This window comes from Papaver somniferum, chromosome 7, assembly GCF_003573695.1.
Source record: "Papaver somniferum cultivar HN1 chromosome 7, ASM357369v1, whole genome shotgun sequence".
Taxonomy (NCBI): domain Eukaryota; kingdom Viridiplantae; phylum Streptophyta; class Magnoliopsida; order Ranunculales; family Papaveraceae; genus Papaver; species Papaver somniferum.
The window spans coordinates 13,690,596-13,706,648 of NC_039364.1; the positions used below are offsets into that span (position 1 = coordinate 13,690,596).

Sequence of the window (16,053 nt, forward strand, 5' to 3'; positions counted from 1 at the left end):
CAAGGGCATTAGTTAAATATTTCTATCAATATCTCTGCATTGTTTGATTTTTAAAAGGCTCTGTTTTTAAAATTGGATCTCAAGGAAAATGTTATTTATTAATACCCCGACAATTCCAATTTTTAAAAGGCTCTGGTTTTAAAATTGGATCTAAGGAAAATTAATTATTAATACCCGACCACATGCTAACCTTATAAGCTGTGTTGATAAGCCCGCTATACAAAGAGCTTCCATACCAAAGACAAAGCAAGGAAAAAAGAACATCTCTTGATAGCTTAGAAAAGCGCGGATCTAAGGAAAGAATTACCCAGTAGTACGACCGTATTATTATTATTTTATTTTTATTTTTTGTTTAGTTTAAGAAGCGGAAATGCTATTTTAATTCCCTCTTTTTCACCTACCTATTCATCTCACTCCAATTTCAACCACACATCCAAATTTAGATTCACATTCAGATATTAGTAAGGTTCATCATTTCCCATATATGGGGTTTAGATAGTAGGGAGGTGAAGATGGAGATAGAAAAGAGGGAACCAAATAGCATTTCCTTCTTATACATATTCAGGTATTATGCATATGGCGTGGTTAGTTTCTTTTCCTTAGAAATATATTTTTGGTAATTGTGTATATGTTTTTTGTTAGACGTTTCTCCTTGATTTGATGGGGTAGCAGCTACAACAAATCCACCTATATATCGTAGAAGAGAGTGTATTAATATGATCACTAGTTCATCTATTTTCCTGACGGGGTCGATCATTGACGTGACCTAATACTGCATTTGATTTGACGATCATACCTAATAGCATAACATAAAACCCCAGAACCCCAATAGAATGATCATACCACATACTGTCCTGTGGCAAAGGAGGTTGTGAAACTGTTCACAAAACTTTTCCTCGGTCAAATCAAAAATAAAAAACCTTCCTCCTCTTTCCTCCACCCAATGCAGCGCTCCATTCAGAAAGACACTATGTTCAGTGAAGTCTTCTTTGTAAAATTTCAACCCAACATATCTCCAACCTTTGCAACTGCCAAGAGTGTACACTATAACCTCTATAAATCAAGTTGCATCTTAAACGTATGCAATACAACAAGTTTCCTTCTCTTTTTTATCCCTCCAAAAATACAGAACTCCATTCACAAAGACACCATGTATATCATGATCTTCAGCAAGTCAACATCCAACCTCCTAACACTTCTCCGCCCACTGCCACTGCCAAGAGTATCACTGCAACCGAAAAAACATTGATGTCTTTACATAATCCTTTTTGTTAACTTATATTGCAGTATATACGTTAGGGAATAGTAAACAATTAATTTTTCACATTGATTTCATTACTTTATATCGGGTCCACTGTAGTCAATCTAAAATATATCAAGATTGTCTATTTCCAATTTTACCCTTTAGGCTTTATATAACTAATGATTTTGTAATTTATTATAGTGGGATCAAGAGTTTTTGGTCAACCACATTTATACCTAATCGTTAATAAATCACCCATGCATATTTCTTCCCACAACCATATTTAATCATATCTAGTTAGAGTCTAATTTTACGGTCTTAATTTCTTTACTAAATTTTGGACCGATTTTTTTTCTTTTAACATTCTTTTCTAGTTATACGTTAGGTTGCTTAAAAAAAATTATATATTAGGCTTTGTAATTTTTGTTTTCGTAAGCAAAGCTCGAAGACATTGATAAATTATTTTTTTTTGGTTCTTCAACCGACATGCTTGCTGCTCCTTGGAACTTAATTGGAAAACATTATCTGGTGAGAAATTCGTTTTGAAACTGAATTAATTGTTAAGAATTATCCTATCATAAGGGAAACAGGTAATTGTCTAGAAAATGATAAAAACGGAAAGAATAAAAATAAAATAAGTAGTACTATTTTTTCGGAAAGAATAAAAATTATTCTATGATGTTACTTAGTCGTCCTCCTCTGTTAGCCTTCCATATCTCAAATAGTGAACACGATTAGATATGTGGTAATTAATCACCGCCGGAAAATGGTATTGGTGGACTCCACCAATAAGAAAACTATAATTACCGAGAATTTTTGTTTTATCGATAACATAAAACTCTAATTACCGAGAATTTAACAATTCCAACAAGATATTCTCAAACTAAGTTAAAAAGTAGGGCATTAATTGCTCCTTATCTTGTATACAGTAATATAAGATTATAAGACCCACTATTAATTTGTATACCAGGACACGTGTTAAGGTAGGATAAAGTAATATTGGTTATTAAATTTCTTATTGGATAACTAAAAAATCTTGGAAATCAAAGTTTAGTGTTTCTAGAAAGGGTAACTTACACTTATACCCCTCAAAATTTAATCATCATTAAAAGATAAACAAGGTGGAAAGTTGGAAACTGCTTCGACTGTTTATCCATTTATCGTTTTATCTTCTACTCGGGTCTTGCCGTTCTTTCTCACTACTAGTCCTAATTCTGTGTATGTACAAAATTAAACAATTGTGTTGTGCATCTTGTCCACGTTACTAAATAATTGTCGTTGAATAAAACGTAGATACTCAAAAGAGAAACTAGCTAGCTTGTATGCAATAGCCATTTATCAAATTCCGTAGATATAGATAATCGACTGCAAAAATGTAGAGCACAGGCTATACATTGAGAAGAATGCTTCCAGTCAGATCATTAAATTAAGTGGTGAAGAATCACGGGGCACCCAAATGTTTTCACAATAATTCAAAATGATCTCTTTCTTCAGTTAATTCATTATGAGAATCGTTCTTGTTCTAGACCACCGTTGGAACATTAAGTGTCTTTATTAAATGGAGAATGAGACAAATGTGTATCAATATTGAGTTTTATATAAAATAATAGTACAATTTTGAGGGCTGCACAGAACCGAACCGGAACCGAAAATCGAAATCGAAGATTTTAAACCGAACCGAACCGAACCGAAACCATATTGCTATGGTTTATTAATGGTTGTCAGTTTCAGATAACCAAAAGTATTGGTTTCGGTTTAGGTTTTATCTCAAAACCGAACCAAAAACCAATTGGTTAACCGATTGATAGTGACCATAGCAGAATGAATCTTTTCACAATGATGAATTATAGTTAATGAATGGTTAGAACTCTTAGGAGGATTATTCGAGTTAAAGCTTTTTGCTGTCATTTTAGTTGCTCGTCATTTATGCCTCTGATATGTTTCCAGTAAACTTTTCTGCCGCTTGTAGTATTGGGTGTACTGTTTGTGTAAACTATAAAGCACTGGCACATTATTGTTTATAAATCATTCGGTTAACCAAAAACCGTATGGTTTTTAACAAAACCGAAACCAATGAAACCGAATATGCTATATGGTTTCATTGGTTTTCATTATTGGAAAACCGAGTACCTTGGTTTCGGTTTAGGTTTTGCCAAAAACCGATAAAAACCGAACCATGTGCAGCCCTATCCGTATACATATTACGGTTTACAAATTTTGTTCCCAATGTAAAGAATTACCGTTTTCAATGCAATAAAACAACCAAATATTGTTTCCAATACAAGAAATTGTTGTTTTAGTGAACCTTAACATGTATACGGGTATACAAGTTAACATGTGCCCTGGTGTACAAATTAATAGGACCCAAAAAAAAAAGAGTTAATTTAGGGATCCACGAAAATGCAGAGTTGTTTTAGTCAAATGATTTGTTTTAGGAGCTTTTTTAGGAGATATAATTAACATTTTTCCACAACCGTTTTTTTTCCAAATTAAATTGATATTGTTTGTGTAAAACGTTAATTTTGTAATTCAAGTCCCATTATAAATAATTATGGTCTCCTTATATATAGAATCTTAGTAATGGATTTTTGATATACAAAAAAAAAAAAAACTTAAATTTTTGAGTAACCCAGCTTTAGTTACTCTCTTTTCTATAAACCGATCATTAAGATAGTTTATATATGTAGCCCAAAAAATATAATTTATTGTCAGGATTAATAGTTTTAGTTTAGATTATAATCACATTTCAGGATGGACTAATTTAACCTTAACTAATTACGTATCATTAATAAATATGTTTTAATAAGATTCCGTTCATTATGGTCCATTAGTGATGGGCGCTTTTTGTGGGGGAATTTACCACTTTTACGGTCAATTAACCTCATGCCATTATTTCGGGTATTTTCCGGCTATTATGGTTAGTTTTTTCTTCTTCTCTATCTTCTCATTTGTTGGCAATAATAATGCGAATTTACTGATATCGAAGCCATTAATCCGGGTACCATTATTTTCGTCCAGTTAGAATTTATTCTCCTCTTGTTTCCCAATTCCCATCTTTACGGCCGATCATCCTGTTTGTGCTCTTCTTCCTCTCCAAATATGACCAAGGTGAAAAACCCTAATTTGCACGAACAAAAAAATAAAAAACAGTGGCTGTCAATCATTTTCAGGTCATCTGTTTCGAAATTTACTTTTGAATTATGTGGCTTTTGATTGGTAATCATGGATCAGGGTTAGTTTAATTAACCTATTTCATTCTCGTTTGCAATATTAGCTGAAGTACTAGTAGTGAAAATATTAGTTTCCGTCGCAACTAATAAATTCCTTTGTGGATCTTCCGTTTAGATGTATGTACAACCTGCCTCTTATTTGATTGCATATAAATATGCCTGTAATCAAGTTAGCCTAATCCACCGTCAGAGACACACGACTGGAAGTCATCCAGTTGATGTAAATTAAAAGTTAAAATCTTTCTGGCTCAAAAGCCAATGTAAAAGCACCCTTATAGACACTTCATATTCTGTAAAAAACCATATCCAACGGGTGATAAAATAGAATATGGATTAATCAAAAAAAAAATAAGAAAAAAAAAAGAAAGAGAGAATATGGCTCGCCATTAGCAAGCACTGATTGTGCCACTTCTGTTGTGGCCGAATCAGATTTTGAACCGCCTGTGTACCTTCGACCGTCCCCCATTGGATATGCGCTTTTTGTTTTTGTTTTTGGAACATTGGGCATGCATTTACACTTTCCAGAGAAGCTTTAAAGCTAAAATCGGCACAACCGAGTACATTTTTCACAATAAGTCAAACAGGTTGTGACGACTTACAAAGAAATGTTAATTCGGGGACCGAGTTGCAGATTGCAGTTGTATTATTGCCGATTCGAATCCGACCCTGATGCAGAGTGCCTTTTTATCTCATAGAAAGGAAAAAAAAAAGAAAAAGAAAAAAAGAGAGCACTAAATTAGCTATCCGGTTCCGGTAACTTTGGGACATGGAATTCTCGGGACCCTTTATTTTAAATTTTTTCATTTTAAGGACAAAGAAGAACCGACTAGTAGGAACTAGGAACCATATTCGGTAACTTTGGGACTAGGGGTGTCAACGGGTCCGGGTCCTCCCGGGTATCACTAGACCCGAACCCGGACCCTACTTATAATGGTCGGGTCCGGTTCCTAATGGTTCCGGGTCCGGTTCCTAAACTTGTGGACCCAGAACCGGACCCGTTTAAATACCCGGGTACCCGTCGGTTCCGGGTACCCATTGAGTCTTAATAAAACTATTTAAAAAACCTCAAAAACTTAATATATTTCTCTTTTTGGCTTGGGTTTAAGTAATTTTTATAAAAATTTATTATTATTTCTTATTAATGTACTAAATAAAGGTTAAATGTAAGAGAAAAAAATTAAATGAGTAAAATATCAAAGCTAAAACTAGCAAAAATACTTGTAATTTTGCTAAAAACATGAATAAAAGAATGAATAAACGGGTACCCGATACCCGCGGGTACCCAACGGGTATTACCCGTTTGGACCCGTTTAAATTCGGGTCCAATCGGGTAATTACCCGCCGGGTCCTAAGTAGCTAATGGGTCCAACTTTAGGAACCGGAACCGGACCCAAATATACCGGGTCCGGTTCCGGGTCCGGGTAATGGGTACCTATTGACAGCCCTATTTGGGACCCATGGCCCCATTCAATGGTAGAAATCATCGCGTTTGGACAACAAAAATTAAACAAGTTTGCCATTTTTGTACCCATTATGAAGATGGAAAATTGATCTGGCTAAGTGATAAATTTGTCACTTAACCAGGCCAGGTCAAGTTTCTACCGAGCAGTCGAGTATAAACCGCTCGATCAAGACTACACTGTTCGGTGTTCTGTACACCGTTGGCGGCTTTTATAAGACCGGTCGGTCTAGTCTACACTGCTACGTAAAATCTGATCCAACGGCCATAAATATTCCCTCCCTATAAATACCTTTTATTTTTAACTCACACCTTCTTCTTATTTTCTTAGATTTTTCAATGGCTCAAAACATGTCTATGGATCAATTCGTAGAAGAGCAACATGCGCCCGAAAATCAAAGAATTGAACTTCGAGCTAGTGTGCAAAATGAAATGAGAAGAGCAAATAATTTGAGAGTTGCAAAGCAGCGCAAATTTAGCACGTTAGAAGGTGAACGCATCTGCAGGAATTATGTTCTCTTCACTAATCATACAATCGTTGATGGCGCATTACAGGCGATTACGTTTTGGGGACGCGTTTTACTGAAATTTGAAGAAGAAACAACAAACCTCAACAATCGTGATTCGATGGTGTTGAGTGTTCGGTTCTCCATAATTTCTAAAAATGTTTACAAGTATATTGGTATGATAAGGGAAAGAGGCTCGAAACATTAGAAGTGGTGAAACCCTGCTGGAGATTGATCAAAGATGTCGTGAAAAGTGGCTCGTGAGTCCGTGACAACGGAAAGCAGTTCCAATATGCAAGTTGTTATGAAATCTTAAAAGTGTTGCCCAAATTTAATCTAATGTATCAATATTAAGTTCTCAATTTTAACTTAAATAGAAAACTTTAAATGAAGATTATTATTTATCAAACAAAAGTGTAATTACATTAACGGTTTAAACAAACCACGATTGATATTAACGATTAACATTATGTATCAAACTAACATTTATCTATCAAACTAACGATTGCCTAAATGCATCCATATTTACGTAACCACCACCAGGAGTAAGTACATGACCTTGGGGCATGAAACCAACAGAAGACTGGAAATCCTCCACGTTTGTTGTTGATGTTGTTCGTGCTGCTGTTGGTAGCTGAGTCTCTTCCACCATAGTTGGGGTATCATGATGACTTGTACGACCTCCACGACTTCCACGACTTCTTGCACTGCTATCACCGGTCATTGAGAACTTGACCGAAATGGAGTCTCAGGCAATTCATAACTCATATTCTCCCTCTGTATCTGCATCTGCCTCAAGTGAAAATTCTGGAATTGATTGATAAAAAGCGAAAAATTGTTCAACTGGTTCTGATACTTTTCTTGTGATGCCACCATACCATAGTATGAATAGATTTGTTGCAGAACTTCACTAGTAAGTGGGACTGTAACAATATCTCCACTTGGTGATAAAGTTTGGACTTCCCAAGATATTGGAGGCGTATTTGACGACCCCATTTGACTGCTAGGATACGTATATGCTTCGCCCGTCGGTAGTGGAGGTTGGGATCACCTGTAAGTGGCAAATTTCTAATTGCTGGAAAGTCAACACTACCTAAGTTTTGTGGATGAACAACAATATTTAGCTTGCATACATTTTGAAACAAGCTGGAGTAATCATAGTCATCTTCTGGAATTTGGATCAAATCTTCAGCTTCTTCCCAAGGTTGTCCATTATTTATCAACTTTATCTAATCAACATGTGAAATCATTGAAGTTGAAAGCGGGTTGATTTCTTTTACATTTTTTCCTTGTAGCTGAAACATATGTCTTTCTCCATAGTACCAAATACCCTGACCACTAATGGGACTGTAAAACACAAGTCGCCTAAGAGTTAACTGTAGCATGGCTTGTGCCGTTGTTTCATGGAACTCATCAATTTCTGTATACGGCATTGGCATAATGTTGATACTAGTTCTGCACAGTTGTTGCATCCTCTGAACGACAGCGATATTTTGACAATAATTAATTTGACCAATCCAATTATCAGCTTTGTACTTGTACACGATTGGAAAAATTAATCGTCTTTCATGAAGATCTGGTTCTCCGACCTTAAAGTAAGTATACCACCAATACTGAAAAATAATATTAACGAAAATTTATGTGTTAGTACATTCACCACCAGTTTGAAAACTCGATAATAAATCTAATAAATATAAAGGGATCGTGGTTCTTACCTCCAGTACGACACAAAATCCATTAAAGCTATCTGTCTTCTTACATGAGGAATCATCGAGACTTATGTATACATCATCTAAAATTGCAAAACCCCAATCATAGTTTGGCGCTTTAGTTAAATCTTCTAAAGACTCCAAAAAACCAATGAATGTCACTGAGTTACCATTGGGGAAAAAAACTTGGCCTATCCATAATACAAAAATACGTTCAAGCTTAGGATAATATTCAGCTCTGTGTATCCCCTTGGCATGGTAACGGCTCAAAAAAGCCTTCAACCCATGCACTCTTAATCCAAATGAGTGTAATTGTCTAGATTCTGGCTTTCCTTCAGTATCATTTGAGTACAAGGCAAGTAGTTGTTTCCATCTTCCTTCTGATATCCACTTTAATTGGTTAAATTGTACTATTTCACTCTCACTTTTTATTCCAGTCAATATATACAAATCTAACGGTGTGAACCCTAAAAATAACATGGTCATAAAACTAAAGTTTGTATGTGGAACTAAAATTTGTATCAAACTAAAAAATTGAATCTCTAAAAATTAAAATTTGTTTCTGAACTAAAAATTAAACTATTGAATGGAAAAATAGAACTTACCACACTCAAAATCCTTGGAAAAGAACGTATTTGTAGTGTTCCACCAACGTTCACAAATAACTCGCACAACTTGAGTCCTGTAGTTTTTTCCTTTCATGAAATATAAACGCTGCCAAGGATATCTTCTCAAGGATTCTTGAACAACTTCGGGGAGTAACCCAAACACTTCAGTTAGCTCAGACCACCCACCTCTTAGTTTAGGTAAGAGAAATCGCTCGGGATTGTTACATAAATGTGTAGATAATACACCAGGTCCAACTAGTTGCCTAACATTAGCGAACTCTTGTTGTTTATCCTGGACCCATACGAAATCACTATCTGTAACAGATTTTCCTTTTTCTTTCCTGTTTCTTTTGGAACTACTCATTTTTAAGTAAAAAATCGCTCTGGAGTCTGGTCTGCTCTCTAGACAAGGGAAGAAAATTCTTTTGTGAATGAAAACTGAAGGGAATGGTGGTATTTATAGACGGTAGAGCACCGACCGAAGACGGTCGAGTTTAAATTGATAACAATGTAGACTAGACCGGCCTATCGAAATGAGATCGTTAGCGGTTTAGTCTCGACCGCTAGGTAAAGACTCGATCACTTATCTTTTTTCCCATAGTGGGGCGGCCAGTTTGCTAGGCCAGCTGGCATGGAAAATGGGTGGGTTAGCCACCCCTATAAGAACCGGCCTAAGAACCACTTCCCCATAATCAAAAGTAAACGCAGAAGTTATAAACAAAATCATTTTAATAGTGCATTTGGATACCTATCTAAAAGTCAAAAGACTAAAAGTTGGTTTGGGCATAATATTTAAGAACGACTTTTTAGAAGCAAAAAAATCCACCTTTTGTAAAGCAAAATATATTTGCTTTTGACTTGTACTTCTAACTTTTGTTTTTGGAAAAGCAAAAATACTTCTGTTTCTGATATCCAAGCACGCTATTTGCTTCACAAAAAAATAAGCTTTTGACTTCTCGAAATCATTCTGAAATTATATACCCTTTTAATTATTATTTTTTCGCTTCCGAAAATCAAAAAATAACTTCTGATGGGATGTTTGGATATACTAAGTCAAAAAGTAAGAAGTCAGCTTGGTTATGCTACTTCAAAACGACTTCTAGATGACAGTGCAAAGATGAGATGTAGGAGTGAAGTTCCAGGAATTATCAAAATCTTGTTTCGTAGGAACTCATGTGTTTCAGCATGCTTTACGACTAAAAACTAGAAAAGAAAAAAGAAAAGAAAATGCAGAAAGTTCTTATGGGCCAGATACTTTAAAATAATTTGATCACAACTTCCAGTCGTATCTATCACATACTTTGAATATGAACAAGCACACAGAGTATTGATTTAGTGACAAGGCACACAGATTATGTGCTTCCAAATACAGTTCAAAGAGAAGCTAGGGGTAATAGAAAAACTTTAAAGGGAAAATTCAAAAGTTTTCAACAACACAGATTGGAATTGGACCTTTTCTTGATATTCTGCAGAACATACTCAATAGAAAGTGGAACAGAAATTGCGATTGAATAAGTTAAGACATAGGACAAACGCTATTAGCGACGACTAATAACTCACGCTACGACATGGTAACCTAAACATCCTTTCAAAATGATACAAATTGAAATCTGACTGACCCAGAGTTAACAGTTCGGAAACTGAACCAACTGAGGATTGGGAAACTCTTTTGAAGTACTGTGTGGTAAGGTGTGTTTATCAGACATGATAACCAGTTAAAATAATCCTGTTCCTTCAATCTCGCAATGACAACTAGCAGATACATTCTAAGAAAGCAGCGATACTGGCGTCCTCAACCTACAGCTCCTGCCTCTTCTTCCACAGCTACTTTGATGAATCAAGTCCTTTACAGAATGAGTCAGTATGACCAGGAATGCTGTTGAGAAGAATTTAGCATTACCCTGTTAGTGTGGAAATCACTGATACCAAATAGAGCAAAAAATTATAATTTGATCATGAAGAAAGATAATGTATTATCAACAATCAGTAGCCTCATCAACTAAAACCGAAACACTAATCCAGAGGTACAGCGCCTAGATACTGCATTGCATTGAGTTATCCAATCAATGGCCGCAGTCTGCAGATGCTCATTCCAGCAATTTCTCAATAGGCAAAAGAGACATGAATCTTGAGAATCAAGTATACGACCTTTTGACTCGAGGCCTTCATGTGGAGTGAAGTAACAAGATCAGGTTCCTTATGGGGAAAGATTGCAATGGCTCTCTCAGTTCACAAAGTAAAGAAACATACATGGTGCTCGGTCATAATTGTAAAATAGGAGTATAACGCGACTCTCCCGGTGTATGTTTTTTATCAGAGTTGAACGAACACATTCTATCGAAATGATGCCAATTGTAATCTAGCTGATCAAGAGCTATTAAGAATGACATAAATTGATATAAGTATATAACTGGGAATGTAGGCATCAAATGAGTGGAAAATTACAACTATAGGAAAACTTTTCCATCCATAAGCAAATGGAAAAATCCTTCTTGCCAACAAAATCATTGTCCTGCATCCTGGTTGTAGCTGTGATAAGGTAGCTTGAAACATAAATCATGATCACTATCACACAGAACTTTGCCTACTTGACTCTATTGTTCCTAAGAAACTTATTGACGAATAATGACAAACTTTAGTGTCATTCCCTATTCAAACTGCCAATTCTATGATTTGAAAGTGAGTGTGCCCTAACATGACATGTGGAGGTTCAAATATAGGATCCCAAATTATTCAACTCCAATGTATTCAAACAGAACAGATTACCAAAGTATGCATCAAATCATGCAATTGCAATATCAAGTAACAACAACTTACACATTCACAAAGCAACTGAGCATGCATCAAATCCTGCAATTGAAACATACATAAATCGATATACTGACATGAATGTTACTTCAAAAGCTCAGATATGGTAAACAGAAAGAATGGACGCTAAGATATGGTAAACAGAAACACCAATTCGAGATGATGTAAATTGGTATCTAACTGACCCAGAGTTAACAAAATATAGGAAATTGATACAACCGAGGATGTAGCCATGAAATGTGTGGATAACTACTATTACAAGAAAATTCACCCATCCGTAGGAAGGTGGAAAAATCTTCGCTGCCAACAGAATCATTGTTCTGAATCCTGGTAGTACTGTATAAGGTAACTAGGCAGTATTGACCTTTCCAATACAGATGGAAAAGTAGCATTATTTGAAGACAAATAATTAGCTTGATTGTAGTTAGCAACAGCGTTGAGACGTAGATCATTATCCGTATCCCACGAAACTCTGCCTCCTTGACTATGTTGTTCTTATGAAATTTACTGATGAATGATGGCAAACTTTAGAGATGTATGCTATTCGGACTTCCAATTCTATAATCATTAAAGTGATTGTACCTTAACATACCATGAGGAGGTGCAATCCCCAATGATCTAGCTATTATGCTAGGAAGTAAGAACAAAATACACTACCTCATACACAGTTTCCACAATTTTGCTACCACACAATTATTACCTCCAATGTACAAGAAAAAAACAAGTTACTAAAGCATGCATCACATTATCCACTTGCAATTAGATCAAGCAGGCAACAAATTGGACATCGACAAAGCAATATAGCTCAACTAAGGAAAACAAACTTGCCATAAAGTTGAGATTGGTAACATGAAAACAAAACTGACAGTAAGTTTTACAAGATAGTGATACTCAAATGTTGTTGCCAACAGAATCATTGTCCTGCATCCTGGTTGTTACTGTGTTAAGGTAGGTTGAAACATAAATCATGATCACTATCACACAGGACTCTGCCTACTTGACTCTATTATTCCTACGAAACTTATTGATGAATAATGATAAACTTTAGTGTCTTTCCCTATTCAAACTACTAATTCTATGATATGAAAGTGATTGTACCTTAACATGACATGTGGAGGTTCAAATTAGGATCCCAAACAGAACAGACAACCAAAGTATGCATCACATCCTCCAATTGCAATTAGATCAAGTAACAACAATTTACACATTCACAAAGCAATACAGCTTAATTAAAAAAACTGAAAACCAAAAAAAAAAATTGCCATGAAGAGTAAGCTTTATATCATACTCATTAAGATATTGTGAAAAGGTTAATGCAATCTAAAGTTGAAACCCACATAAATCACGGGTAAGATTACCAGTTAGCTTTATATCAGACTAAGAATATTACTTCAGAAGCTCAGAGAAGATTACCAGTTAATAAGTGTATCCAGGGATCTCATCTTGTTAGCTTCTTTCTCGACAAATCACGGGTCTCTCTCCTCAATTTCAGCTGACTCCATTGTTCTTATATCTCCTTCTCCTAATTCTTTCAAAGAAACTAAGGTGTTCTTGTGAGAGAATATTTGACTAATTGCTGCACCAAAGTCCACAAGCTTTTTCGAGGTTGAAGCTGCTGCATCATAAATGTTGAGAGAGGTGTAATCGTAACATAAAACACCACAACTCTTGGTAACGGCTAATGGTTCTTTTCCAGGAAGAGTACACGCTTTACTCCAACCCAATGGCTCATGTTCCACCTGCCTTTTCAAATCATGAATATCATTCTTCTCTTTCAGTAGCCATATGTCACAAAGTAGTATGTCTCCGTTGAAGTAATAGATGGAATAATATAAAACCCCACCTAACTCCCCTATAAAATAAGTAACGCCCCTACCATCTGGTGGCACAGAAGGTGGTGAAAGATGTTCACCAAACTTTTCCTCAGTCAAATCGTAAACCAAAACCCTTCCTTTTTCATCATTTTCCTTCCAATGAAGAGCTGCGTTTGCAAAAACACCAGGTTCAGCATAGCATATGGAAAATGCCAATTCCAACTTCCCAACAGTTCTCCACCCTTCCCCACTGCCAAGAGTGTATACCGCAGCCTCTATAAAACTAGGTTCTCTCTTCGATTGGTACAACAAAACAACCTTATACTGATTAGTTAAAGGAAGATAACCAAATCCAGTCCAACAATGAATATACTTATCACCAGATTCACCACATCCCCTCTCAAATTTTGGAAGAACAACATATTTTCTTGTCACAGGATTACAAATTAGAGAAATATGATCAGCTTTATAAAGACAGACTAACCCATTAATCGATCCAATAATGATATATTCAGATGTAAATGGAAGTGTGAAATTGAACCTTCTGAGACTATGATTAAGTGTTTCATCATGACTCTCATTATACTCAAAACACTGATGTTCTTGATGCTTAGATTTGACAAGAAAATGGGTCTTACCAGATTTAGCTGATTGATTAAGATAAGATAAATACATTTGATAGAAGGATGGATGATGAGAGACAAGATCCCTCCATGATCTACAAACTAATTTGGAATCTATGATTGATTCTGTTGGTAGACGAGTGATGATTTCTAGTAGAATTTCTGCTGGGAAATTGTTGAGATTCTTCATCAAAGAAGACGGATTTACACAGAGAAGAAATTCTTAGGGTTTAAAATTTGGGAATTTTGGTTGCTGGGATAGAGTAAAGTAATGGGTTTGCGGATTTTATAAGGATGAAACTCTGTGAATAAACTCTGTGAAAACCCCAATTAGAATTGAGAGAGGCGATGGAGGAGGAGGTGAAGCCTACCCAATCTGCGAGGGCAGCAACATGAATGGTTTTTTATATCGGCACCCAGCGATGTAAAAATGGAAGTGTTCAATGAATTTTACTAGCCAGATAATGGCTAACACATTTCTTCCAGCACTCAACCCATACCAAATTTAATTTTGTCTACAATTTTTTCCACAAAAAATCCTTCTAATTTTTATTCTACTTCTTTAAATTTCTCAATATAAATGTGAACAAAAATAAATCAGAGGTGTTGTTTTACCTGACATTTGTAGGGGCGACTCAAAAAAATTTATGGGCGACTTTCTATACTCATTCCATAGATGTGGCTATGGGATGTCCTAATCCTTAGTATTTTATCTACATGTCCTTTTATAATTTGTGGTACTATTAGTTTTATCAACCGATTATGATTGTATTTTTCATTCCTCAATAACATCGATTTTTATCGGTAGATGTCGTTGATACTTATCTACTGATTATATTTCGTATTTTGAGTTTTTATACTCAAATTTAAACATGATCGGTAGATATCTAATTTTTCAAACTACTGATTGTGAAAGTAGAGAAATTAGATGTTCCATTACTTTTGAAAAAATTAGAATCGGGGATACTATCATAACCGGGAGATAACTTTTTCTTATTTTTTTGCTGCGCAAAGTTGGAGGTTATAATAATCACAACAACAACAAAAAAAAAATGCGCAAATCAGAATAATCGGGAGATAATGAGCATCACGAAACCACCGATTGTAAAAGTAAAGAAATTCGAAGTTTCGTTTGTTTTGAAAAAATTGATTTTGGGGCTACTATCACAATCGGTAGAAAATGAACATTACTAAATGCCGATTGTGAAAATAAAGAAATTCAAAATTTCATTAGTTTTGAAAAATTAGAATTTAGAGCGACTATCACAATCGGTAGAAAATGAACATCAAGAGACTATACCGATTGTACCATCGGTAGATAATGAACATCACTAAATTACCGATTGTGAAAAAAATTAGAAATTGAGACTGCTATCATAATCGGTAGATAATGAACATCAAGAGACTACCGATTGTATAATCGGTAGATAACGAACATTACATGACTACCAATTATGCTAGTAGAGAAATTCAAAATTTTATTAGTTTTGAAAAAAAAAAAGAATTGGGGCGACTATCAAAATCGGTAGATGATGAACAATTGGTAGATAATGAATATCACAAGACTACCGATTGTGCTTCTCTATTTGAACAAAGGGTATAATTGATAGATAAAGTACTTTATTACCTACCAGTTGTGAGTCGTTAATGGCATTGAATGCATTAAATCGCCTCTCTAATCGTTATTAGACTTCCAATATGATATTGTACATAATTTTTCCACTTTTTTCTCCATACTCGTCCATTCTTTTTTATTTTAGGTAAACCTAGTTTTTTTTTTCCCATTTTTCTTTCTTTTTCTTTTTTTTCTTCTTCTTCTCTAAAATCTAAAATCTTAATAACCCAAATAATTTTCCTCAGTATAAAAAATTTCTACCTATTGTAAACTTAATTAACCAATTATTAAGGGTAGATTCGTCATTATGAAAAAGAGAGATAAGGGTGGTTACATTTTAGGTTACGATGACCCTATTTTGTTTTATTGGTCGCCCCTAATTCCTTTCAAGTTGCCATAAAAATGCCAGCTTGCTTTAGATATCATGGGAACAAAAAA

General features: G+C 35.1%; 1 protein-coding gene across 2 annotated transcripts; it reads right to left on the bottom strand.

Annotated features, from left to right (window-relative positions):
* Positions 1 to 10,146: 10,146 nt before the first annotated feature.
* Positions 10,147 to 14,361, bottom strand: LOC113295824 (F-box/kelch-repeat protein At3g06240-like). Of its 2 annotated transcripts, XM_026544156.1 has the most exons (3): positions 12,977 to 14,361; positions 11,573 to 11,605; positions 10,147 to 10,631 (listed from the first exon to the last, which is right to left on the bottom strand). In XM_026544156.1, exon 1 carries the CDS (start codon positions 14,188 to 14,190, stop codon positions 13,030 to 13,032), a length of 1,161 nt encoding a protein of 386 aa, XP_026399941.1. In that variant the 5' UTR covers positions 14,191 to 14,361; the 3' UTR covers positions 10,147 to 10,631; positions 11,573 to 11,605; positions 12,977 to 13,029. The 2 variants fall into 2 exon arrangements, with proteins under 2 accessions (XP_026399941.1, XP_026399940.1); XM_026544155.1 differs by lacking the exon at positions 11,573 to 11,605.
* Between the last annotated feature and the right edge of the window lie 1,692 nt (positions 14,362 to 16,053).

What these genes read in the sequence shown, in the direction of transcription:
- LOC113295824 (XM_026544155.1), bottom strand. Translation starts at nt 14,190, where the DNA reads ATGAAGAATCTCAACAATTTCCCAGCAGAAATTCTACTAGAAATCATC.